We start from the raw sequence: 27,721 nt of genomic DNA on the forward strand, positions 1-27,721 counted from the left end.
GTTTAGTTTCCCTCACAGAGACTGTAAGTCGTACTTGCGCTGATGATATGTTGGATTCAATAGTAGAAGTGTGAATAAATTCTAGCCATTTCATTCGTAACCAGCGCACAGTTATATAAATAAAACTTGAGCGTTAGAGCAACAGAACTCACATCTCCAACACATATTGCTCCGTGACGTGTCCCCATCCGCTTTGGCCAGGCTTTTATGACGCTTTTTTGCATAACCTTAAGGCTAACATGTTCATACTAAAAGCTAAAAAACTTAAATTTTGATTTCAGGGGGCCTTTAATGCTTTGCATGTACTTGTAAAAGCAGAATGATTTTATTCGTAATCCGGGTGCAAGTGCTATGAATCAATGAAATATTCAAAGAACACTTCTCCATGATATAAAACATGTAACAGACAGACAAAAGTACATTTGCGGGGATTTATTGCAAAAACCGGCCCCAAGAATTACGTACAAGGTGGCCCATCCTTCAGGCGACACAGGCAGTCTCTACGGGCCCCACCCTGCCTGGGGTTTCGTTACGGTTACTGTCAAAAAAAACATTATTTGTTCTCCGCAGACAAAATGCATTTGGCACACGGACAAAGGTATTATCTACAGATTTCAAACCTTCCTATAAAAGTGCTCAAGTTGTCAGAAAGGTACAAAATAGGTCACAGAAGTGATTACTTGACTATTTGAACTGTTTCCTGTGTTCAAAGCACGTCTGGATGGCAGGAACAGCTCTTCTGGTGCCGAAATGTGTTTACTGATTAATTCTGGGCAATGAATTCAAAGACTGTAAACCTAAAGGCCTTATACAGTATGCAGTTATTAATCCTAACTATTCAGGTACTCTCAAATATCGCTCATTGGACTAATTTAATAAAAATATGACACGCATTTCCACACAGCTGATAAGATTTATTTGAACTTAAACTCGATTAATTGAACTGATGAGTAAAATTCGTCTGTGTGTAAAATTCCGTGTGATCACATACATTTTTATTTGATGTATTCTGTGAATTTTCCTCCTGCTGATCCAAACAATGCTGTTTTTTTTTTTTTTTTAAGCATCGTTAGCCAACTATGTTCGCAAGTTCCATGGATCTCTGTTGGTAATGATGGAACTTCCAACTCTAACTTTTGAGAAACGCACCCCAGATTGGTTTCCTATGGAGATCTCTGTGAGTTTTCCGTGTTAATGTAACAAAGCCTTGTTTACTGAAATCATGTGACTTTGGCAGTTTGATAGGCGCTCCGAATCACTGGTTCGAAACGAATGATTTGCAAAGGTTTTGAAAGCGCCCATCACTATACGTAGACTGATGTGCTGGCCCTGACTGGAATTTCAGTTAAAACTAATAGTAGTGATGTCCAGTTTGCAAATAAATCTTTCTTTTGAACCGGTGCTTTGCTCAAGGGCTACTCAGTAATTTCCTGCTGGTATTGAGAATTGAACCTGCAAACTTTGAGTTACAAGTCTGATTCTCTAACTACTAGGCCACGACTGCCTGTCTTCAGTAGCCTTTTGGAAATATAACAGTGATTCGATGGCATTAGTTCAACAGCATTAGGAGCTCTCTCTCGTGAACGTGCATATATATACCATGCATTTTATTTCTTGTGCCATTTATACGCCAAAAATGTGGTAAATTGGTGGTATAGATGCGCACTTGCACCAGTACACTGAACTGAGGAAACAGAAGACTCTGACTGAGGAACAGATGAGCTGCTGATATGAGCGCGTGTGAACCGAGGAGATGACTCCAATGAGGGAGCTTTAATAAATGCATATACGTGATGTCATTGAGTGCATAAGTAAACAAACTGGTGAATCTGGGTTTTTTTTCAACCAGTTCAACTGTCTGAAAGAAGAAGTCCAGATTGCACTTCACTATTTAATAAGAAATATAACACTTGCTCACATGCTATGTGTATCCCTTGCAGTATGCAAATATATTCAGGAAGAATTTTTTGCTGCATGGCATAAACTCAGTTGCTTATAAAGAGCAACACACAGCGTAGTTTCGTTTAATGTGGCCTCAGAGCCTAACCACACACACTCTACTCTTCAGCTCAATGGAAACCACAAAAACCAACGGCTTTGAAATGTCAGTAGACACTGCCTATAGTTTCACTAAATGCAAGGCAAGGCATTTATCACATTTATTTTATTTACCACATTTCATACACTATGGTAATTCAACGTGATTTACACAGGAAGGAATTAAAATAACAACAAAATAAAAGCAAGGGAAATTGAAGCAGTTATAAAAGGAATTAAAAGAGGAAAAAGATGATACATTGATAAACTTCTTATCTGACAAAACACTGGTGTGTCATATTTTTCACAGCTGCTTGTTTCAAAAAAAAAATGTTTTGCCTCTTGTTAAATTTAATGAATTAAAATAAGCTAAAGTAACACGATTGTTTAATATTTTGTCACAACTTAATTTAATTATGTTCAATCAACCTCTGACAACTAACTGAGCAGTGAATCTGTAGTTCCCAGAATGCTTTGCAAGGGACTGCATTAGGAGGGTAAATTTAGGGATTAAAGAGTTATTTTATGTGTTTTTCTGTAGATGGAAATATGTTGTGAGTTAATGTTAGTGTTTAATATTCAGTTATGTTAGAAACTTAGAGGACTTTCTGTAATGTTTTTGAATTTTGTGTTTACCATTATGCAGAAGAGTGGCGACTGTGTTTAGTTTAGGGCTGTGGGCACTCAGTGTACAATATACATGCATTAAACTTCTTTCGCAGACCTGCATAAGTAATATTCAATATTACTCTGTAAAAAGTGGTTTTAATTTAATTGAACACTAGTAGCTTCTATCATTCGAAATAACTGTAGAGTCAAATTAGCCAAAAGTATAATGTTGGCGATTTTAGGCAGGGCAAAAATTTAATGTAGTCAACCTGACTAAACTTTATCTAGCTGGAATGACTTAATTAATTCAAGTTCATACAACAAGATTATAATAAATCATTTCAAACAAATTAGATTTTGTTGGAAAAAAATACTTTTTTTGTCAACATGTTGATTGTACTGTGTCTGTGGACAAAACTTGCAACAAATGCAACAAAACTAATGTAGTCTCAACACAAAGGAATTAAATTGACTTAATTATATTTTCTAATTTTGGCATCACTTTTTGTTTTTGTTTTTTTTATGATGATAGTTACTTATGAAAGTTACTTATAGTTAGCCGAATGTCTAAAGCGGACCATTGAAATAAAGAAATAATTTTCAAGTGACACTTCTTCTTTCTACAAACAAAGCCTTCTTTAGTATCTGTTTTATACATAGCCATAATTGAAACCGTCTCCTCTGACTTATCTCTCTCTCTCTTTATATGTTGACCTCTTTCATTTGTTGTTTGCACCGACAGTACCGTGATGCCGCACCGTACCGTCTTCGTGTGTACACCGTACCACTGGGACAGCAGCACTCATGAAATCTTTCAGTACCTGTGTGAGACTCTGCTGGGTTTCCTCCTGCCCTTCACCTTCATCCTGTTCTGCTATATCTCAGTGATCTGTCGGCTGCGTAGCACCATGTTCCAGCGCAAAGGAAGAGGAAACTTCCTCATCCTCCTCATCATCGCTGCTTTTATCGTCTTCTGGCTGCCGTATCACCTAATCAACATTTTACAGGTGAGTAACACACACTGTATGATGCCATTAACGCTGCCTTTATCCGAATTATCGTAAATACGAGTTCCCTAGTAAAAAAATGGACATGAACGCCCTCTCAAGTCACATTTACCACTAGGAAGCTCTGGGATAGTTATGATATCCAATTTCCTGAGTTGCGTGGGCATTAAACTTTAAAGGCACACTAAGTAGAAATTGTGTTTTTGTCAAAAAGCGACCCCTAGAGTCGCTGTGGAATACTTGCACTGTCGTAAATACCCACCCCCACACGATTTCATACAAATATTAGGCTACTGCATAGTCTACTGAACTACTGATGATGGTAATAGGATAATAAAAAGTTTATGTCAAGTGTTAGACTACTTTATAATAATAAAGTAGCCTACCGTGTTTGCTGGCTTATAACTTTTTTACCTGATTGCAGCTAAAAAAAAACACAATTTCAAGTAAAGTTACAGTCGGGAAGTTCACTGTTAGTCAGCTAAAGTTTGTATAAGCACAGTACACACGCCATAAGAAATTGGAACCAGACAAAGGACTATGTGATAAATACACCTCACAACACCTGAGTTCAGCTGGCAAACTAGCTCGTGTGGCAAGCTAGGCAATAAAACATAACGCAAAAACACGTAAGAGAAACGAGTGTTTGTTAGCAAGTCTGCTAACAGCTCTGATAATCAAAGCTAGCTAGACCATCCATCAACTAGTCCATCAACAAGATTGCCAGGTCAGCATCGCTGTTGCATCCAGTGCTGCTTTTTAGCTCACGCCAACGAGTGAAAGCCTGACCGAGTGGGACTCTTGTCCGATTCCTCACGCGGTCAGATTCTCTTTTCCTTTTCCTACACTCTTCCGACCGCGCTTTCTTTGTTTTTTACCATCGTCGAGTCTTCCAAGAATCACGTCCGAAATGCGCGCAAGTGTCTTCGTGCTTCATATGTTGTTGATGTGTGTGACGTCGTTGCCGTAAAGCAAGTCGTGATTCTCACGAGATTTGTCGGGGTGCTCCTCTCAAACTTGCATTGCAGTTTTTCCAGTGGCGTCCCCCCCAAGCTTTACTACCAGGATGATTCGCCCTAATATGAGTTTGTTTACCACTGAAATGACTTTGAAGCTGTTATATTAAGGTACAATTCTTGCATAGTGTGCCTTTAAACACTGCATATTTACATATATGATTAATAATTTGAAGTGTATTGTATGTATTTTTACACAGAGAAAATAGCCTGTATTTGACCGAAATTCTAATTCCACTCTTACTATCTAGATTGCGTGATGAATGTTTGTATGGTTGTCAATGTAAGTCTCCCTGAAAAAGGAAACAAATATTTCAAAGAACATACATAAACACTTGTTGTGTTTACCTCAATCTCTGTATTATAAGAGTGTAAAATAACCAATCAATGTTGCACAAAATAACCATGAAATGCAAACCAACTTGCATATAACAACATTGCATTCTCTTTATGCGCAAGTGATCCATATTATTTTTGCTGACAAAACAAATAAAGTGATGAGCATCAATTGGCATAAAACATTATATCCATCCTGGTACACACAATAAACAAGATAGCTTGCATCACTATGTGTGACACTTAAAAAAAATATACCTATAAATCAGATTAAACATAATATTCATTAAAATATTTACTCAGAGGTCATCTGTACTCACATAATTTGTACTCAAAGTGCATGTCAATCTCAAAACATTTCAGTTATCACAAGATGATAACACTTTACACATTATCAGTTTAATGAGGTCATAACACATGCCATCAGGAACTTAACACTGACAATTCAGCATGTGACCCATTAACATTCACTCATCCATGATACTAACTCAAAAGAAGAATAAACCAGTGTTAAGAGATAATAGTATCATATCAAACTCATCTTAACATCATAATAACACTGTATTTTCATCATACGAATTGTTAGACAACCATCAAACTTCACATATTAACACCCATACACAAAAGAAATATATTTGAAATATATTTTCAGAATATATTTTGAAATATATGCAAATATTCGAAATTGGCCCAAAAAAATTTTTTTGTTAAATATGTGAATATATTTATATGTCAATATATTTACTAACAACATATATGTTCATATATGTTTGAACTTTTGCAAATTGTTTCATTTGAAATGTATTTTGAAATTTTAAAAGTTAACATTTTCACAAACAAACAACACATTTTCAATTTATTTTTTACATTTTGATTTATTTCATTTTAAATCTGAGTTCAGCTATTTTTGAGTTGACAGCTGTCCCCAGTTGTCCCTTGGTGGCCTGTGGAAATTTCTTCAACACTGCGTCTGGGGGTAGAAGGATAGACACTTTGTTTAGGTTTAGCTATTAGATGTGATCAGTGTTTCAGCATAGTTAGCTTCCTAGATACAGTATATCTAATAAACTGACAACTGAGTGTGTAACTGTGTTAACATCACATTTCACATTGTAACATTATCACCACCTGACTGAATGTTAAGTAAAAAAATAAAAAATAAAAAAAACAACAACAATAAATCTAATAATTGCACTTAGTGTTAGGTACGTGCCACCTAATATGGCCTAATAGTCCTAGGAAAGCAACTATCTGTCATTTTACATTGCAGTCATTTAAATGTAAGTACAGTATTTATTATAGCTGTGTGTCATAATACAGTAGTGAAATATGGTAGCCAATGCCAGCAGCCATATCTCCCTGTAGCCCAAGACTGGTTGCCCACTGAAGCTAAGCAGGGCTGAGCCTGGTTAGTACCTGGATGGGAGACCTCCTGGGAAAAACCAGGTTGCTGCTGGAAGAGGTGTTAGTGAGGCCAGCAGGGGGTGCTCACCCTGTGGTCTGTGTGGGTCCTAATGCCCCATAGTGACAGGGACACTATACTGCCAAAAGAGCACCGTCCTTCGGATGAGACGTTAAACCGAGGTCCTGACTCTCTGTGGTCATTAAAAATCCCAAATTTGCCCCTTGGCCTCTGTCCATCATGGCCTCCTAATCATCCTCATATACTGATTGGCTTCATCACTGTCTCCTCTCCACCAGTAAGCTGGTGTGTGGTGGGCGTTCTGGCGCAATATGGCTGCCGTCGCATCATCCAAGTGGATGCTGCACATTAGTGGTGGTTGAGGAGATTCCCCCATCTATGTAAAGCACTTTGAGGTCTCAGAAAAAGCGCTATATAAATGTAACGAATTATTATTATTATGTTGTGTATAGGGGAAAAGGTAGAGGAATTACTATGATCAAAATACATTTTCGACCCTTCTTTAGCAAGCTAAACATTTTATGACCATATATTTTGTCATCTATTTTACATTACATGTTATAAATGTAAATATATTTCACACTTAACATCATATATTTTTGTTATATTTCAGAATATATTTCAAAATGATAAATATAAGTGAACAACAATGCAAATATATTTCAGTGTGTTTGGAATATATGCCACATATATTTTTGACACTTTAAAATATATTTCAATATTTTTTTTTATCTGTATGGGCAGTACAGTGCATGAAATGTGCTAGTGGTAGCATAGCATCGGAAGCTATTCAGCATTTATTAACCTTAGATAATGCTACAGATGGACTCTTTTTGTAAAGTGTTACCATTTCAAGTCATGCTTAAAGATGGTGATCTTTAAACATCTGCACAAAGACCAAAGCATTGAAATTAGACATGTCTATTATATGTAGGCCTATACTTTCACATGTTATTTATTTCTGTCTTAGAACACTTTGATTATTAATCAAAATAACAAAATATGTGTTACAGTGATTATAAAAAGAACTGATATCGAATGCATCAGTTTGCTTTCTCACATCACTAGCTTTAAATATGCAACTTTGCTTGCAAACGAATGCATAAAAGAGACCAGCTGGATATAAACTATTGCAATGGGTCAGGCTTGCATGTGTTTTTGTCACATTGTTTTAACCGTTTGAGTTAATGTTAGTGTCCTCTCAGGCTCGACGGCAAACATACTGCTGTTCTCCACTAATGCAGCATATAGACAACAAATGAATCACTGTATAATGATATGAAAACATGTAGTGTAGTGTAGTGTATACATTTAGCTGTCTATGTTTTAAATCTGCATCTGAAGTGTCCCGCACTGACAGTCTCACGCGTCAAAACAAACTATACGAGGCGTCAATGTTTCCCCCTCTAGAGGCCGCTCTCGTACTGTATAATGACCCTTCTCAGCTGTTCCAGCAACAGATGTAAGCCGGAAAACAATCGGTATGGATTTTTGCCGATAACCAATTGTTCCAGCAATCGGTGCCGATTAATAGGCAAAATCTATCAATCGGCCGACCTCTAATTTCTAATAGCACATGAAAACAGCACAATATCTCAAAATCCCCAGAGTTAAATCAACTCTGCCCAGAGTACATATGGTCCCACTCTACAGAGACTTAAAATAACACTGAAGAAGCGTTAAATTTAATGAGATAATTAAGTGATTCATTAAGTGACGATTGAGCATTAGTGATGAACACCTGCTGTTAACAAGCAGAATCACTGACGGAAAGAGAAACACAAGAACTACAACTGACTTCTACAATTTAAAAAGGTTAACTATTATTTACTAAATTTTTTTGGTGAAACATTTTTATAATGTTGTATATAAAATAAAGCTGTGAAATCAATCAAATATACTGAATTGAGTAAATGCAAGAAAAAAAATACTCAATTGAGTATTAAATAAAAATAAAATAAAATTTTAAAATTGAGTAGAAATAATTTTAACTTTAAAAAACAATATTTATGAGTAATATTAACTGTTTTTATTTATGAGTAATATTAACTTTTTTTATTTCCTCTAAAGCTTTGTAAAATAGTATTCCATACAACCACCAGTTTACATGACATTGGCCTTTATTGTCGATGAGTACAGCAATACAGCACATTTTACACTGTTTTAACATGTATACAATATTGCCTACATTTTAAACTCATTTAACAAACATTTTAGAAGTAAAAAGTGAAACATTTAAACATTCAGGAAGCCTAATTCAAGTGTAATCAACCAGTCTCAATCAACCAGGATCAGCGCTAGTTCTCGTGCCGGAGACGGACTCGCCTCTGTGGGTGAACTTCGAACTTCATACCGCCATCCTGCGTTTCACTCATAGCCGAAAGATACTGCGAGCGACTGACTCCATAACCTGCCAATAAACAAACAGTGACAGTTCTGAGGACATTTTATCATCCAAATTAATTATATTCATTATCATTAGGAATAAAGTTGTGTGTTTTATGCAAGGCGTTTCAATCACGTGAAAAGACAGGCGCGACTCTCGTTTAGGTGTCACATTACGCCTCTGTATGTTGTTTTGCATTAAATAAAATGATTTAAAGCACAGTGATGATTTTATAGATAAAATAAAACATTCACAAACCTGAATTTCACAGAGGAAATGCACCAATTCTGCGCCGCTGAGAAGAGGAGAACTGTTCTGGAGACTGGAGAGAATTCAAACAGCGCGCGCTCACTCAACCGTCGAGTTGTCGTCACGTCAGAGGGTGGGGGTGGGGGAGGGGTGCATTGTTTTAATTGAGTAAACTTACTAAATTTTAAGAGTGTTAAATATATTAATAATATTGTTTTACATTAAGTAATATTTAATTGTCTTGAAACAGATCAGTTTAAATCTCCATTCTCAAATTTTTTGATAGAAATTTCACAAATATATTAAGTGAAGTAAAAAAAAAAAAAAGGCCAGAAACAAAGATGATCAGGTGATATAGTTTTCAGCATCATAAAGTAGAATAATTCACTAATCTTGTCCCTGACCAAAAGTGGTTATTTGTTATTAATACATTATATTCACCACTAGTGGTTAATCATCACTTAATTAATCACTTAATTATCTCATTAACTTTAACACTTCTTCAGAGTTATTTCAACTCTATGATATATACTCTGAGCAGAGTTCTTTTATCTCTGGGGATTTCAGGGATTTATAGTCTACATCACGTGACCTCACAGATTAACATTCAAACTATATGTTTCCCTTATATTACACTATATTGGACCTGAAGCACATAATTAATCACATCCTTATAAACTGATCATAAAACGGCACTTTAAATTCCCAGGAGAATTAAGGAAGTGTCTTGTCATTTTACGAGATACAGCCTTGTGAATACTTAATCCCTGTTGTTCAGTCTTCACGTGTTTTTAAATATTTGGATCTCAACGATATTTTGGAATGTTTGAAATGTTTCCCAGATAACAAACATACATTGCAGAGATGTCGATTTGATGTGTGTGTTTTTATCTGGAAGATGTATTTTTTGTGTGTGTTTTCTGATCTGCAATGCATCTTTTCCTGTCAGGGGTTATAACATATAGACAAAAAATTAAAAATAATTCAGATGTTTGTATACAACAGACAGTTAAAAGACATCTTGGAGATGTACGTGTGGTATCTGGGTTAATTTCACCTGTTGTCCACACACACGCTTGACTCGACTGGCTTGAAAGGTCACAGATAGTGATTTATTAAATGGTTATGTATGTGAAAGGAAGCAAATCATTCGGAAATACATTTTTCAAAATATTTGTGAGGTCAGTTTACTAATGAGATGAGTTTGTATGCTGTCAAAGGAAAACGTTTTTTTTTTTTTTACATTAAATGCATTTGCACTATGCAAATTACTGGATAAATTGTTAAAAACAGCATTTACTTTGATCACTTTTAATATATTATTCAGAAGGCTCAGTCTTCCTTTCTTGCCAATGGTTTTCTTATGTGTGAAATATAAAGTATGGACATTAAGGGTAAATTTTCTCACATTTATGTCAGCCTATTTCTCTTTCTTGTTGGTCTTTTCCCACAGGTGATTGGTATGATGCAGGACTACCCTTCTCTTTTAAAAGTGGCAAAAGTTGCCCGTCCCAACGTGACAGCGTTTGCATTCATGAGCAGCAGTGTGAACCCCGTCCTGTACGTGTTTACCGGCAGCTCTCACATCCGTCAGGCTGGTCTGGGCTTCATGGCCAAACTCTTTGAAGGAACCAACTCGGAGTCAGTCTCCAGCCGCACCAGGTCCAGCCGCGGATCTAACGCAGAGAGCTCCGTTTTCACCAAGCTGTCCGTCAAGCTGAGTCGTAAAGGGGACGGGACAAGAGCTGAGACCCCTGGTGGTGAGGAGGAGAGTAGAGCAGATATGCACAACAGAGACGAGAGCAAGACTCTGACCACCCTGCATTAAAGTGCTTTCATTCCCCTGAAGTCCATTTCTAATGTTAGTAAAGGTTGTTGGACTCTCATTATCTCACTGAAATAATATCATCATCTTCTGCTGCTGCTGTTTCAGAATAAACGTGTCTTTTACTTTCTCCGTCTAAATACTTGATTGTGATTGGCTGGAATGCGGACATTAAAACATTGTTATATTTTATTTAATTTTTTAGAATCCTTCTCTTTGTGAAAATTAATAACATATAAATAATCCTGCTGTTTTCTGTTTCTTTTTTGTTGGTGTATAAAACATGAACACATCTGCATATAAACACATCTCATTTGTTTATGTACAGACCACATTTAGACAGGATGGACAATATTTACATCTCTGACGTGAAACATAAGGAGAAACAGTGTTTCTGTTCAATAACAGTGTGTTATTGATGTAGTCATATTTTATTACATTTCATTCTGTCTTATTCATCTGTTTTATTTCTTCGAGCTTGACTTAAAAAATACAAAAAGAAACTTTTTTTAAATGGCTGTCTGAAATATTTGTAAAATGGTTCAAATGAATTTGTCATTGTTATCACAGGAAGGAAACTGTAAATATTTGCAATAATACATTTAGACAATTAAAGTTTAATTGGGTTTATTAGATGGTGTTGTTGACACATTATTTTATGTTTAGCACAAAATGATTCCATAATTTATACTTCACTCCATTTAGAATAAACAATTTTTCATTTAGCTGAGGCACATAATGTTGGTGCTAATTGATTTACATTCATCCAGTCATTTCTAATGTAAAGACATGATTAATACATGAAACTCAATATAAGAGAGAGAAGCACAGAGATCCTTAAAACACAAATGAGGAATTTAAAAAGTTACATGAATTATCTCATGATAAAACAAAAAGTAAACTGTATAAACACATATCTAATGATGAGTATATGATGCCCTTTGACCCCTTATACAATTCTATTCATTTTAAAGTTAGTAAACACAAAATAAGACAGAAAGAGTTTGTAAAAGCAACAGTGATTCTGGCCGTTGAGGCTCTTAAAATGGATCAAACACCCACATGAAACACTGATGAATCAACAGAAATCCATTCAGTGGAGGAAAACAGACCCTCAAAAGAATAGTTTAGACAATTTACAGCTCAATAACAGATTACTGAAGAATATATTTGAACTATTTAAACAAACATCTGAGCAGAAGATTTCGGTCTTTTTTTACCCTCAGGTATTGATGGAAGAAACAATGCTTTTTGAAACTTTGAATCAATTGAACCAATTGCTTTGCCAAATGATTTTGAAAACACTCCCCAGCCCACATGTGTTTGACCTGGTCTATCTAACTGGGGCCCAGACCGTTTCGTCCTCAGTTTTCATGTAGGCCCCACATGGGTTAAACAGATGAAATGAACACTTCTCAGTGTGCACACTAGAGGGGGTTACATGTAACTGAATCAGTGTTGGAGTAAATGAGATAATTAGATGATAACAAGCAGAATCACTGAAGGAAAAAATAACAAAAATAAAAGAACAGAAACACAAGAACAAGATGAAATCCACTGAAGATAAAAGAAGACATTAAATCTCTGAAGATCTCAGCAGAGGAGGATTAAACAACTCCACTAACAGCATTACCAGCTTCACTTATTACTAACCAGACTGACTTTATTTTGCCAGACGTCTACAGAAGTTCTTACTGAGAATTAACAGAGGTTTAGATGTTGATGTATTATTGAAAATAATAGTTTGGGTTGAAGTCACCAAGATCAGTGTTTGCTTTAGTTGGACTCATGACCCTTAACATTTTAATATAAGTTTTTCTCTGGCTGCCTCAACTTTGTGTTTGTAAAGCAGTTTTGTTATGGCAAGAGAAAATATAACCTGGTTATGGTTTGATGATGACATGATTATGAAGTAGTAGCCTGATTCACTGGTGTCATCCAGAGTTAAATCTCTGATTATATGCTGGATTTGTAACTTTAGTATTGGTGATTGTAAGCCTGTGATTTCACAGCTTGAGATCCAACAGCAATATGAACACATTCAAAAATACATTGTGAATCAGGCCACTACTGATAATAATGTAATTATCAAAACTCAACCATGATGACCTGGCTATAACAAATGTGTTTTATTAACGCAAAGTTGTAAAAATATTCAAAAGAAAAAATATTTATATTACCAATATTAAAAAGTGAAGACTAAAAATGTACAGTTTAATGTTATTTTTTAGTATTATTTTTCTTTATTCATTTTCATAATAATTTCATAATGTATTTTGTGAAGTCAGAGTATGTTGTACATGTGTGCTGATTAGAGATATGGGATGAGCTATATTTTGCATTCAAGTATGCGTGCAATGTTACTGTTCCAATGATGATGATACTTCAAATGTACAGTTGGCATATTCTTTACAAGGAAAGGAATGTTTTTCAACTGATGCAAAAGTACCACTAATGTATACACCGAGGGATAGTTTCTTAATATGGAAGGTGGATTGTGCCATGTGTAAGCATGATTTATACGTCATGTTTTAAACATAAGCAACATGTTTTGCTACCTTACAAGGAAGTTGTAAGTCCCTCAGTGGTGTATATAAGCTCAATCCTTACTGTACTGATTTAGAGAAACATAAATACATGAGGGGGAGAGGGAAGAGAAACTGAGGCATGAGGGGGAGAGAGAAAGGAGAAACAAAGGCATGAGGGGGAGAGGGAAGGTAAACCATGATGGGGTATGTATTCAAAGGAAGAGGACAGAGAAATGGGGAACAGAGAAATCTGGAATGAAGACCTTCTCACCTATAGCGTTATTCTTCTATGCCTGTTTCTCTTGTATGTCTGACACATGTGACAAATAATAAACACAGATCTCTTGGCAAAAGTAATTGGTGTAGTTTCCGTGATTCAACAATAATGGGAAAAGCATGATGCCAAATTTACAAAAGTCATGAGTCCAACTAAAGCAAACACTAATCACCATCATGACTTAAAACAAAACATTCATTAAAACATCAACATCTAAACTGCCCTACAAAGGCAAAACGCCGTGACATCATGTTTGGTCAAAAATGAGTTAGTGTCATTTTTGTGGTATTTGAGACCTCCTTTATCATGTGAATAAATATTGTGAGTCAATTTGATTGTTTTAACGAGAAAATAAAGGGCTATGACAACCGTAACTTCCAAAACCATACGAGAAACCACAGCAGAACGCCGTAACAGTTGTTACGGCTCTTTGCATTTGTTCCAGCACGCTGAAGTTGAGTTAAGGTGTTCTGACTTTGTATAGCCTGGCATCAAGAGAGATGTTACGGTGCCGCTGTGATGTTACTCTGGCTTTGTCATACTGTGAAAGTTTGCCGCTCTTTAATTGTCACAAAACCACGTAACATACACGACACAACACATCTTTGGCCAGACAAACTGCTCCAAGTATGCCATCAGAAACAAAGCAAGGTGAACAAGCCATAGCCTACTTAGATGGTATGCAAGCTAATAGGTTGTCATAAATGTTGTTATTTTTGTTCAGGGCGATGGTTCAGATCTTGATGTCAGTGACAGCGCGGAGCAAGCTAAATTTAATCTGTGTCACGTAAGTTAGCGCTAACATTGACGCTGACACTCGCCTCACATCAGACGGCGAAAACCAATTATTAAATACACAGGCATCCTACCTTTCCATGCAATCCCATATAATCCATGGAAGATGCATAATCCATAATCCATAGCAATGCACGTCATCTGCTGTATCCACAACAATCCATACGTGTTTGAGCCATATTTCCTTCTTGCAGGTGTTCATGTCAGATCTTACACAAATCCATATAGCACTAAGCTAGTTATCGCTAACGTCCGTACAAAGTAGGCTAACCTAAATGGTAAAAGTAATTCCAACTTTTTTTCGGTTGACTCTGTCTATATTATCTCAGAATTAAAAAGCAGTAATCCAAGTCGAGTTCGTTGACTGTGCATCTTGAGCAGTTTGGTGGCCCTTAACCCTTTAACTGTCACCGTCATTTTAATTCAACCTCTAATAAACGCATAAAAAGAGCATATATGTGCGTTATAGCTGGCAGCCGCATCACAAATTGAGAATGCATAATATTTTTGTTTATAGATTTTTTAAAAATCTGACTTTTTTTTTTTAAATAAAATTTAATTGGTGTTATTTTTTTAACTCTTGGTATAAAAACAAACTGAGCTTTCTACCAATCTTTCATGATTTTTCATGTTTATTGCTATTTCAAAATAAAGGCCTAAACACGCCTAATGAATATGAAATATTCTTGTTGCAAATTGATAAATTACTGCTCCTTTGTAATTTATTTTAAAAACATTTGTATTCAATTATAATTAAATTATCTTTATTGTAAAACTATTTCTTGCATTTATTCATACTGTACTGCAAAGTAACTTATCTGTTCAGTAGCGGTTTTAGGCACGGGCGAACCGGGCAATCGCCCGGGGCGGCATTTTTTGGGAGGGGGGGGGGGCGGCACCGCCGGCACGAGCAAAAAAAAAAAAAAAAAATCTGCGCCGCGAAGCGGTTTTCTATTATCTATCATTTCACTGTGTGGGGAATTGCCAAATTTGCGTCCCTGCTTGCTGAGAAGATGCCGTGCACAGAAGCTGTTTGTTTGAGAAGGGGAAAGGGGAGGGGGCGCGGAGGCGCGGGCGCGGATGACAGTTCACCTCTGGGTCTCTCCCAAATGGAACGGACAAGGGGGGGGATCCATATAGTTATCGAAGTTATCAGTCACACCTCGACTTTCTTTCAGATAACGCACATTTCATTCATAATATTATAAATACGGGCCTCTATATTTCCTGCACATTTTTGTTTTTCTGAATGGTCTGAATGGCTAATAAAAATAGGTAATACAAAACGATTACTTGGTCACCACCACCAAGGTGAATTGGTTTAGTCTTGACTTCTGGTCGTGACTCGTGAGCGTGAGTGACAGTTATGGGGGGTAGGGGGGCAGGGGGGCGCTCGAAAGGGGTCTCGCCCAGGGTGTAATTCAATGTAGAACCGCCACTGTATCTGTTTACGTTTTACTTATCTGTTTATCTGTAACTGTCATACTGTTTAACTTTGTTAGTGTTGCCGCACTATCCTGATCATTATAGCACTAAATAGGAACAACCAAAGGTCTTCTATATAATTTAAAACACATACCATGATGACTAGACCTTGGTTAGGTGTTCTTATAATGGATGTAAGTATGGGGGACAGCAAGCAAATATTGATTATATGTCAGTTACTGCCTTTTGCCTTTGCACGACTCCTTATTTTTGGCATATGATACAAAGGCAGAGTACAGTAACAGCCAAACAAGGGTCAAAGGTCAATTTTGAGCTCAAGATATTTTGCATACAAACATTTCTTCATTATAGCAACTAGTTGTCAAATTTTGGGAGTCCTACCTATAATACTTTTGTCTGGACAAAACAGAAACTTTAAAGTCATTTTTCTCAGTTTCACACTCTAGCGAGTTAAGGTCTTTTGCCTTTGCAGGGCAGTAAACCTCTGTCAATTCTCAAGAACTTTAGTAGATGTATGACAGAAATTAAGTCAAACTGGTTATTAATAAGTGCACTAATGTGTAATGGCTGGAAGTCAGTTGTAGTTCTTGTGTTTCTGCTCTTCTCTTTTTTCTGTTCTTGTTGTTTCACTTAATATAACCACTGATGGTCAATCATCACTTAATCACTTAATCATCTCATTACCTTCAACACTGCTTCAGTGTTATTTTAACACCTTGTAGTGTGGACACATATGAACACTTCATGGATTTTACTGTGTAGTGTTGTCATAAAAACACATAATTCCCAGAACGTCACGCGTTGTCATCTCATAACTACGGGAACTACGACATGGCATAAATGCAGCACTTGATAGGTATTCTTAATCACTGGTTCGAAACAAGTGATTCACAATGGTTTCAAAGCTTCACAAACCGTGAATCGAAAGCGACCATCACTGCCCTCAGGTACAACTGCCTACTGAGGGTGAAATAACTGTATGTAAAATTACTACAAACCAAGTGACAAATGAGAATAAAGGAAGTGAATACATACATTTGTTATGAAAGTTATGTATTTCCTTTCACTCCTAGTATCTGCTGCAGATGAAGTTGAGTTTGTGGTGTTCAGGACGGCTGATCCAGCGCTGATCTCCTCCAGACTGAACTGCTCCAGATATCACTCCAGACACACAGTCCTCCTCTCCTGGAGCCCAGTTATGATAGCATACAGTCTCTCCGATCAACCAGTACCAGATGCCCAAAATACGGGAGTGACGTAAACCCAACCACACCGCCTCAGTAGACGCACGTTTAACCACATTCATCACCTCCTCCTGCATCTCTTCTGAATGAACCGAGACCAGATCCATATAATTCTGTCTGCAGTATCTCAGAGCTTCAGGCCACGTCAGATTCTCTTTGATCAGAATCAGTTTATCTGGACACAAAACAAACCACAAGCAAAAACTAGAGAGAGACTGATCAAAAACAACATGCAGAACAAACACTGTGGAGGAATCTGTCATGTCAGACATGTAGCGTGAACTTTAAGATATCTGGAGGTGATGGATGGATTGTGTGTGTTTGTGAGGATCTGCTCACCTTCATGACACACAAAAGGATAGTGTCGGTTGTCGCAAGAGATGTCATACCATTGTCTCAGAGCGTTCGGATTGAGAACTGTACAGTTTTCATTTCCTCCATCATTATTAGGTTCACCAGAATCCCAGTATCTGAATGAGGAGTTACTCTGATCTGACCACTGCCATGAGTCTCTGAACAGACCGATCCAGACATCATTAGATATGTGACTATCATTAATGATCTTCTGAATCTGTTGATTCTCATTCTGGTTCCTCACACTGACCAGATCAATGTGATTCTGTCTGCAGTAACTCTGAGCGTCTCTCCAGTTCTTCATCTGATTGATAAAGACGAGTCCTGTGTTCACTTTAAGAAAAACAAATGGAAACAGATTCAATAATCAGTTTGTTCATTATTCTTACATTGCGTTTATGGTTTTTAATGTGAATAAGAGCAGCAGTGGAAGCATCAGAAACTCGTGTCATTCAAAGACTGTTTCTACAGTGGATGATATATTAAATATTCATACTATACTTTTAATAATTTTGCTGATAAAACATTCATTAAGATTTGTGAATTTTCTTTATATACAGTATATATATATATATTTTTTTTTAATATGTTACTCCAAAAGCAAAATCCCCTGTGTTAAATCAACACGGCTCTGTGTTTATAAGGGAACCACAGCAGGGTGTTAAAAGTAAAAGAGTTGATTAGAAAATGAAGTGATTAAATGAGTGATGATTGTTTGATTATTGAAGACACCTGATGATAAAGAGCAGAATCACTGAATAAAAGAGAAACACAAGAGGCTTGTTCGACTTCATACAGCTCTGCACAGACCGATTGGCGGCTGACTTGAAGCAGTGCATGCTGGTTAGAGATTGTGTCCGACTTGAGACAGCGCCGACACCATGTGACTATGACGTATGCCATCAAACTACGGCGAGAGTGAATCGAGAGCAGGAGGACTCAGCCAGAGCAGCTTCTCCAGAGCGACTCACGAGCTCTGATGTGTGTTGGACATCGACTGCGGCTGGATGTAAGCGATCGGCGAGAGTTGCCGTGTGCAGGAGACGAGGAGCTGAAAACAGATGTGAGTCGGGCACTTTCTGCTTCCTCTAGTGACTCTCGCACTGTGTTTGCATACTTTACCACAGCTGAAGTGAAATAAATGCAATATTTGTCAAATACTTTTCAGAGACTTTTCTATTCAATACTTTATGAACTACTAAATACAGCGTCTGTTTGTACAAGAATACAGTTCAACATAAGCCTATACTATCAATGAACAATATAACATTGCGACTACATGAAAATAGCTTTTACTGTTATTCAAAACAGATTTGTGAGCATTAGTGGAACTGAAAGTGTGAGAATAAACATGAAACACACGTGATCGTTGTCATGCAGTGGATTCGGCCAATCATGGATCAGTTGTGTCATCATCAGAGCTCGTGGATTCAGCCAATCGTGGATCAGTTGTGTGGTCATCAGAGCTCGTGGATTCGGCCAATCGTGGATCAGTTGTGTCGTCATCAGAGCTCGTGGATTCGGCCAATCGTGGGTCAGTTGTGTCGTCATCAGAGCTTGTGGATTCGGCCAATCGTGGATCAGTTGTGTCGTCATCAGAGAAGCTGGAGAAGCTGCTCTGGCTGAGTCCTCCTAGGCCCTGTCCCAAATGGCACCCTAAGCACTCGTGGTCTTCCTACGAGTCCGCACTTCCGTGACGTAATGCCGCTTTGACTGTCGGGAAGAAGTCTGCTGCGGAGTCCACATCAGTGCACATATCGACCGCATCGAGGGCGCATATCGACCGCATAGCACCCTTCTGAGGCCGCTCGCGAGCACCCTTCTGAGGCCTAAAATGGCAAATGGGACACCCTACGGTCTCATGGATTTAACGGACACGGACACGCACACGCACACGCGGCAGCCATTGTAAGTCCAAAAGACCGAAAGTGCATATGAAGTGTGCCATTTGGGACAGGGCCCTACTCTCGAATCACTCTTATGGTACTTTGATGGCATACGTCAGTTACGTGTCTGCGCTGTATCAAGTCGGACACAATTTCTACCGAACAGTGTTTATGGGAGCAGTGTTTGAAACTTTTGTTTCAATCGGACTGAATTCATTATGAATGATGAATCTTAATGCAGTGTTTACTTGAATGCTAAACCAGTGTTTAATGTGTTTACATGAGGATTAAACCATCAATCCAATTACTAATGGATTATTTGGTTGCATGTAAATGTAGCCTATGTGATAAATTGCCTTTTTTTTCTCTTAAAATTTTTAACATGGGGGTGACATATTCTTATTTTGGTCCACAGACATCAATAATCAGTATATAAATCTCAATAATGGTGACATGCTTCAGGCCGCAATGCATGCTGGAAGCCATGAGTTTTATACTATGGTGGCTCCCAACATCATTCAGACATCAAGAATCAGCGTACAGTATGTCGCTCAACCAAGGTGACATGTCACAATGCATGCTGGGAGTAACCATAGTATAAAACTCATGGCTTCCAGCATGCATTGCGGCATGAAGCATGTGACCATTATTGAGATTCATATGCTGATTCTTGATGTCTAATTTTATTTTAATTGTTCTATGTCTATTTGTTGATGTATGATATAATTAAATTCAAGCCGCTTAATGATAAGAGTAATGGCTGGAAGTTAATTGTAGTTCTTGTGTTTCTGCTCTTCTCTTTTTTTCCTGTTCTTGTTGTTTCATTTGACATCAGGTCAATCATCTCTTAGTCATTTAATAATCTTATGAACTTCAACACAGCTTTAACACCCTGTAGTGTGAACACATATGTTTACTGAGGGTTGTTCTTCAAAAGTAGCAGCATATAGAATTGCATTCCAATTTTGTACAGTATATTGTGCATCGTTTTATAAATTAATGTTTATTGTGATTGTATGGAGCTGCACTTACTGTTAGATGAACTGCAGATGAAAGTCAGGCTTTTACTACATGAAGAAGCATTCCATTCTCCATTTCTCATGAAAGCACATCTCTCATCTCCACCATTAGGTTGTCTTGATCCCCAGTTCAGATAGAGCGCAGGTTCACCTGAAGACCACTGCCATTTATTAACACCCGTCTTCTGCAACCCAATCCAGACATACTGAACACCTCCATCATTCACACTCTTCTTCAGCTCGTTCATGTCGTTCATGTTGTCAACGGTGGCCAGATCTGTGTATTTCTCTCTGCAGAATCTCTGAGCTTCAGTCCAGGTCTTCAACACGTTTATAAAGTGATACTGACGCTGAACACATTCAGATACGGAGCAGAGAGCTGTGAAAGAGAGCGTTTGATTTAATGCTTTTCATAACAGGGTCAAACCTGATGAAACTATAAACCATAAATAAAACAACAAACACACTCACCAATGAGAAGAAGAATGAAATACAGAGTTTGGTCCATTTCTGAGGAAGAAACACATTGGAAAATAAAAACCCTCTTATATTCATCTTATATTAAAACATAATCTTAAGCATACAAACATAACTCAATTCATAATCATTGAGACAATATTAACATCTGAAAGTGTAATTGTGTTTGAAGAATGAACATGTTCTTACTTTAGAGGTCGTGTGTTTCTGTCCTGAGTCTGATGTTTCTGTCTGCAGATTTAAACTACGTGATTATTATATCTGCGGTAACACTTTATATTACGACCCGCAAACAACTGCGTAAGTAAACCGAAACTACGGTGTACGTTTCTGTAATTATAGTGTACTTCCGTGTAGGTATAAGGGAACAATATGTTAAGTTTTGGGTAATAAAGGGGTAACAAGCATATATACAACCTGCAAAGAACTTCGTAAGTAAACCGAAATTACGGTGTACGTTTCTGTACCTCCGTGTAGGTATAAGGTAACAATATGTTACGTTTTGGGTAATAAAGGGGTACAACCAGATATATAAGCAAATTATTTATAATGTAATTATTTTAAAACTAACAGGTACCTATTCTGTATATATTCCAGGCAAAAATTGTACATCTGTTGTATATAAAAGTTTTTATCACATTTCTGGCAAAATATGTTCTTGTGCAATGTAGTTACAGGGTAATTTTGACATCTGTGGGTTGAAAATTAAACTTTTTGGCAATGCTATTTATTGGCTTTTCTTACTAAACTACTTAACGTTAAGCCCCCAAAAAAAAAAAAAAGTTTTTGCTATGATTTTAATTTAAAACGTACCATGTAGTACTTATACTTACCTTATCACATTGTATTGCAATGACACTTAAATGTCAGGGCAAATATACTGTGTAATTAAAAGTTTTTTTTGTTTTGTTTTTTTAATAAGAGTACCTTTCTCTGTAATTACTGTGCAAATAGTGTTGTTTCGTATTGTTACATAGTAAGTAGTGTTTGTTACCCATTTCAACTGTGTATTTACAGGGTAAGTGTAACTTCTGCGGGCTGTAAATTAAAGTGGCGCTTGTTACCCCCTTGTTCTGTGTAGTTACAGGGTAAGTGTAACTCCTGCGGGCTGTAAATTAAAGTGGCGCTTGTTACCCCCTTGTTCTGTGTAGTTACAGGGTAAGTAGAGTAAATATACAATAAAGGATCCAATTTAATTTCTGACTTTTATTTTACAAAAAAATGTCAAAACACTTTATTATCTTAATAAAACATTATCTTTTCTACAGTATACTCAAACAACAAAGTAACACATTATACCCCCCCCCCCCCCCCCCCCCCCTTTTTATTTGCGTCCCTTGCTTTTCTTCTTCTTTCTTTTCTTGCTCTTCTTTTTCTTAACTTCCACTGGGGACTCTGAAGTTGAGGAGTTGATGGAGTCCCATTTTGCTGCACTGCAAAAATATGAATATACAGTATATACATGCTCTTAGCAAGCTACACCTTCAATTTTAAGTTGTCGAACAATCCTCCACTCTAAACATTTTGTGCCACCTGATATTACTGTAGTAACTGTAATTTTGAAGAAAACACATTTTGGTGAAGTTTGAGTCAGATCATGGGGGGTTGTGATATTTTATAGTGATAATGACTGTAGTGCAGCAGAAAATGTTTTTTAAAAAGGCATATTTGTTCTGACAGAAAAAAAAATAAAATAAAAAAAAACATGAAACAAACCTGAGGGCTGTGGCAATAGTTCAATAGTTTGGATTGAGCTGATCAACAAACGGACAGGGAACTACGTCATCACGTTGAAAGGTCACGCCTGCGTCGGCCGAAGTACCGCCCACTGTTTACAATGCGACCGTACATAGGAGGATCATTCAAATAGTATTGTTTGCGATTATATAGAAATAGTATTCAGTGAATATGAATATGAATAGTATATGAATAACATTCTGATGAATATGAATAGTAGTTCAAATAGTATTGCCGGCGCAGGCGTGACCTTTCAACGTGATGACGTAGTTCCCTGTTCGTTTGTTGATCAGCTCAATCCGTACTGTTGAAGGTAAAAAGTCTATAAATTATATATATATAATTGGTTTACATTACATTGGTCAACATTTTCTGCTGCACTACAGTCATTATCACTATAAAATGTCACAACCCCCCCATGATCTGCCTCAAACTTCACCAAAATGTGTTTTCTTCAAAATTACAGTTACTACAGTAATATCAGGTGGCACAAAATGTTTTAGAGTGGAGGATTGTTCGACAACTTAAAATTGAAGGTGTAGCTTGCTAAGAGCATGTATATACTGTATATTCATATTTTTGCAGTGCAGCAAGACCAATGGGACTCCATCAACTCCTCAACTTCAGAGTCCCCAGTGGAAGTTAAGAAAAAGAAGAGCAAGAAAAGAAAGAAGAAGAAAAGCAAGAGAAGCAAATAAGGGGGGGGGGGGGGGGGGGGTATAATGTGTTACTTTGTTGTTTGAGTATACTGTAGAAAAGATAATGTTTTATTAAGATGAAAAAGTGTTTTGAAATGTCTTTGTAAAATAAAAGTCAGAAATTAAATTGGATCCTTTATTGTATATTTACTCTACTTACCCTGTAACTACACAGAACAAGGGGGTAACAAGCTCCACTTTAATTTACAGCCCGCAGGAGTTACACTTACCCTGTAAATACACAGTTGAAATGGGTAACAAACACTACTTACTATGTAACAATACGAAACAACACTATTTGCACAGTAATTACAGAGAAAGGTACTCTTATTAAAAAAACAAAACAAAAAAACTTTTAATTACACAGTATATTTGCCCTGACATTTAAGTGTCATTGCAATACAATGTGATAAGGTAAGTATAAGTACTACATGGTACGTTTTAAATTAAAATCATAGCAAAAACAATTTTTTTCTTGGCTTAACGTTAAGTAGTTTAGTAAGAAAAGCCAATAAATAGCATTGCCAAAAAGTTTAATTTTCAACCCACAGATGTCAAAATTACCCTGTAACTACATTGCACAAGAACATATTTTGCCAGAAATGTGATAAAAACCTTTATATACAACAGATGTACAATTTTTGCCTGGAATATATACAGAATAGGTACCTGTTAGTTTAAAAATAATTACATTATAAATAATTTGCTTATATATCTGGTTGTACCCCTTTATTACCCAAAACGTGACATATTGTTACCTTATACCTACACGGAGGTACACTATAATTACAGAAACGTACACCGTAATTTCGGTTTACTTACGAAGTTCTTTGCAGGTTGTATATCTGCTTGTTACCCCTTTATTACCCAAAACTTAACATATTGTTCCCTTATACCTACACGGAAGTACACTATAATTACAGAAATGTACACCGTAATTTCGGTTTACTTACGCAGTTGTTTGCGGGTCGTAATATAAAGTGTTACCATATCTGCTCTCATCCCTCATTCAGCTCATCACATCATTTGTTTATTTCTCTAAAACCCCTATTTCATATTTTACTTCCTCTATATTTGTGTGTTTCTCCAACTCTTTCCCCTTATTTGCATCTTGACATCTGTGTCAGTGTGTATCAGTCAATGTTAATATGGACCTTGTATGGAAAATTGTGTACATAATAACATTCATAATTTACATTTGAACATTAACTAAACAGTTTCTCTAATGTTATTGCTGGACTGTATAACTTGTGTATCATCCCTGTTCAATTTGACAATTTGTTTGTGTTTTCTCTGTTTTTATTTTTCTGCTTTTTATCTGTTTGTGTGTGAACTGAACAATCCACTAATGATCTGATTGATGAGGGTTGAGTTCATTAGTGAAGACTGGTGATACTGGTTACTGAGAGCCTTTAAAAACCCTGTTTGAGTCTCCAGTCAAAGAGAAAGAAACGTGTGTGAGATGAAGTTTGATTATTGAGAGAGAGTTTGTGTTGAGAAGAGGGATAAAAAAAAAAAGATGAAATGAAGAAAACCGACAGACCTTTGCATTTTTTCTGTTCTTTATTTTTTGGAGGGAAAAGAGATAACTTTTTTTGCTCTTATATTTCTTCTTTTGCTTCCTCTTCTGAGAGCCGAGATCGCTGATGTTGAGGAGGAGATCACGACAGACATTCACAACAGAGACGAGATAAAGACATTAAAGTGCTCATATCATGCTTTCATTCCCCTGAAGTCCATTTCTAATGTTAGTAAAGGTTGTTGGACTCTCATTATCTCACTGAAATAATATCATCATCTTCTGCTGCTGCTGTTTCAGAATAAACGTGTCTTTATTTCCTCCATCTAAATACTTGATTGCGATTGGCTGGAATGCAGACATTAAAACATTGTTAAGCATTTTTAGAATTCATCTCTTTGTGAATTGTTTTATTTTTGTTTTGTTTCATACTCCTGCTGTTTACTGTCTGTTTTGTTTAATTTTATTTTTTATAACTCATGAACACATCTGCATGTAAACACATCCTCATCACTCATTTGCTTATGTACAGACCACATTAGACATTCAGGATGGATGATATTTACATCTCTGACATGGAAAAAAGGATAAACACCATTGACCTTTAAAGGGATGCAATCAAATAAATAGTAGTTCAAAACTTGGTCTTTTTAAGATATGCCATAAAAAAAAAAGAAAAAAAAAGGACTTAATTCAATCTGGTGGGCGTCATTCAAGTAGTCGAGTGGATGAGTCAAAATCTTAGGAGGGATTATAATAAAAAGCAGGGTTAAAAAACATATTTTCTAAAACATGTTTAAAGTCCTCTGACTTTGATTGATAATTTATGGTGTGAATGAACATCTCTCTATAAGTTATTCAATAAAATTTGGTTCCCTTTGGTAACATTTACTCGTATTGCGTCGCTAGACACTAATGGGGAAAACTAATTTTCTCTGAACTTTGAAGCCTTTAATTCAAAAGCGCAGTGGCACAGCCATAATAGAGTGGCGATCTGGGTTCTGAGCACGGTGACTCGAGGTTACTCGCTCCAGTTCGCTCGCAGACCTCCTCGATTCGCGAGCATAGTCGATACGTCGATGAAGAGCAACGTGGTTCACGTCCTCCATGCCAAACTAACGAGCTTACTTTCGCTTAAGACCGCATTACTGCTAGCATTAGCATCGGTCACGCGAGTGGGAGACCTACAAGCTCTCTGTCAGCGCTTCCAGCCTCGAGTTTTGGCCTAACGACTCCAAGGTTGTCCTCAAGCCGAGGCATGGCTACGTTCCCAAAGTGCTCTCTACTCCGTTCAGAGCACAAGTGATTACGCTGTCCGTTCTTCCCGATTCAGAAGACGAGTGTCAACCTCACTTACTCTGCCCTGTTCAAGCCTTAAGAGTATACATTCAGCGCTCTGCCGAAGCAGAGACTATCCCGTTGGGTAGTGGATGCTATCACGTTGGCTTACGCTTCGGTGGGCCTTCAATGCCCCCTCAGAGTCAGAGCTCACTCTACCAGAGGCGTGTCTATTGGTGACATCTGTGCGGCGGCCGGCTGGTCCTTGCCGTCCACCTTCGACAGATTTTACAATTTGGAGGTCCCTGCGCTGCAGGCACAAATCCTCTCTGTCTAGCTGGAGTTGACCTCGAGGCAAGCTCAACCCGCTATTACCCTTCCAGAGGCTCCGATCTCAGTCCGAGCCCTTCATTGTAGGCATATCTTACTCTTCGCCCTACGCAAAGGGACCCTCAATGGAGCGTTCCAGGCTAGGGCCACAGAACATGTCGTTCTGCTCATAAGCACGGCGTGATTGGATTGGTTCCCCATAGCGTCAAGCGACGCAATACGAGTAAACATTTCGAAAGGGAACGTCTCGGTTACTTACGTAACCTTGGTTCCCTGAGATAACGGGAATGAGTATTGCATGGACGGCTGTGCTATATCGCTTCACGTCTGGAGTTCATTGCTTTATTCAAATTAAACTTGATTCCTATGGTGAAATGAGCTGCTTTTATAGGCAGACGCCCAGCCGCGATTGGCTCGCTCAGACACGCTGTTTCGCCATGGGTTCGTGCAGTTCCCCCTGAGCAGCCGATGAGCGCGCTCAGATCACCGCTCTGTTATGGCTGTGCAGTGGCACTGCACTTTTGAATTATAGGCTTAAAAATTCGTAGAAAAGGAGTTTTCCCCATAGCGTCTAGCGATGCCATACAAGTTCCCATTATCTAAGGGAACCGAGGTTACGTAAATAACCGATACGTTATCTCCTTATATTGAACATATAACATCACATCATCTAAATAAATACTATGTACATTAATTAAACCCATAACTGATATTTAAATCTGGAAGCTTGTAGACAGTGAAGTCATATTAATGCATTTCTTTGGAAGATCACATAAGCTGCAAGACAGCATGAACATATGAAAATAAAAGCTTTTTTTTTTTTTTTTGTCTGATAAATATCTGATGCCTTAACATCTTTAAACAAACTTTCACAAATATGTCAACTCAAAAGCCCTGAAAAGTTACAATCTCATTTACATATGACAATGAAACTTTGTTTGAATATTATAGAAAATTAATTAAAACATTACTTTTTGTGAAAATTCTTATTTTGTTGTTTCTGTTACTGTTTTTTATTTTGTCTATAACACATGAACACATTTGCATGTAAACATCCTCATCACTCATTTGTTTATGTCCCCGTTTAGACGTTCAGGCTGGACAACATTTACATTTCTGACGTGACACAGAAGGAGAAACAGTGTGTGTTATTGTTGTAGTAATATTTCATTCAATTTAATTCAGTCTTATTCATTTGCAGAGATGGGTGTATAAATATATTGTTATTTCCCAGGTCTAGGGTCC

The 27,721-nt window shown here is 37.2% G+C and overlaps 2 protein-coding genes and 2 long non-coding RNA genes across 5 annotated transcripts in view; 3 read left to right on the forward strand and 1 right to left on the reverse strand.

The window, feature by feature from the left end:
* The window catches only part of LOC309493343, a 224,280-nt gene that overhangs the window by 53,367 nt on the left and 143,192 nt on the right, over positions 1–27,721 (forward strand). The gene's annotated exons all lie outside the window — the stretch shown is intronic.
* On the forward strand, positions 3,067–11,521 carry ltb4r (leukotriene B4 receptor). Its single transcript, XM_082162450.1, has 2 exons — positions 3,067–3,653; positions 10,517–11,521. The coding sequence occupies exons 1-2, from the start codon at positions 3,396–3,398 to the stop codon at positions 10,889–10,891; spliced, it is 633 nt and encodes a 210-aa protein (XP_082018576.1). The 5' UTR covers positions 3,067–3,395; the 3' UTR covers positions 10,892–11,521.
* Positions 14,577–27,721, reverse strand: part of LOC309493257 (C-type mannose receptor 2-like) — a 97,024-nt gene continuing 83,879 nt past the window's right edge. Inside the window, exons 1-6 of one of the 2 annotated variants that reach the window (XM_082162422.1) lie at positions 21,104–21,144; positions 20,909–20,947; positions 20,451–20,816; positions 17,518–17,865; positions 15,928–17,353; positions 14,577–15,301 (exon numbers count right to left, since the gene is read on the reverse strand). In XM_082162422.1, the coding sequence (XP_082018548.1) occupies positions 17,004–17,353; positions 17,518–17,865; positions 20,451–20,816; positions 20,909–20,945 (1,101 nt within the window). In that variant the 5' untranslated portion in view covers positions 20,946–20,947; positions 21,104–21,144 and the 3' untranslated portion in view covers positions 14,577–15,301; positions 15,928–17,003. Of the gene's footprint in view, positions 15,302–15,927; positions 17,354–17,517; positions 17,866–20,450; positions 20,817–20,908; positions 20,948–21,103; positions 21,145–27,721 lie in introns of those variants that run through there. The other variant, XM_082162423.1, reaches the window with a different exon arrangement.
* LOC309493353 overlaps positions 27,523–27,721 on the forward strand; it is a 59,296-nt gene continuing 59,097 nt past the window's right edge. The window contains exon 1 of the long non-coding RNA XR_014203859.1: positions 27,523–27,558. This is a non-coding gene — a long non-coding RNA (uncharacterized lncRNA). The remainder of the gene's footprint in view (positions 27,559–27,721) is intronic.

Source organism: Leuciscus leuciscus, assembly GCF_965113295.1.
Source record: "Leuciscus leuciscus genome assembly, chromosome: 2".
NCBI classification, from domain to species: domain Eukaryota; kingdom Metazoa; phylum Chordata; class Actinopteri; order Cypriniformes; family Leuciscidae; genus Leuciscus; species Leuciscus leuciscus.

Excerpts from the sequence above, each read along its gene's own strand:
- ltb4r (XM_082162450.1), top strand. The coding sequence starts at position 3,396 with ATGCCGCACCGTACCGTCTTCGTGTGTACACCGTACCACTGGGACAGC. Across the intron at positions 3,654-10,516 it reads ACCTAATCAACATTTTACAG|GTGATTGGTATGATGCAGGA; the intron begins GTGAGTAACACA and ends CTTTTCCCACAG.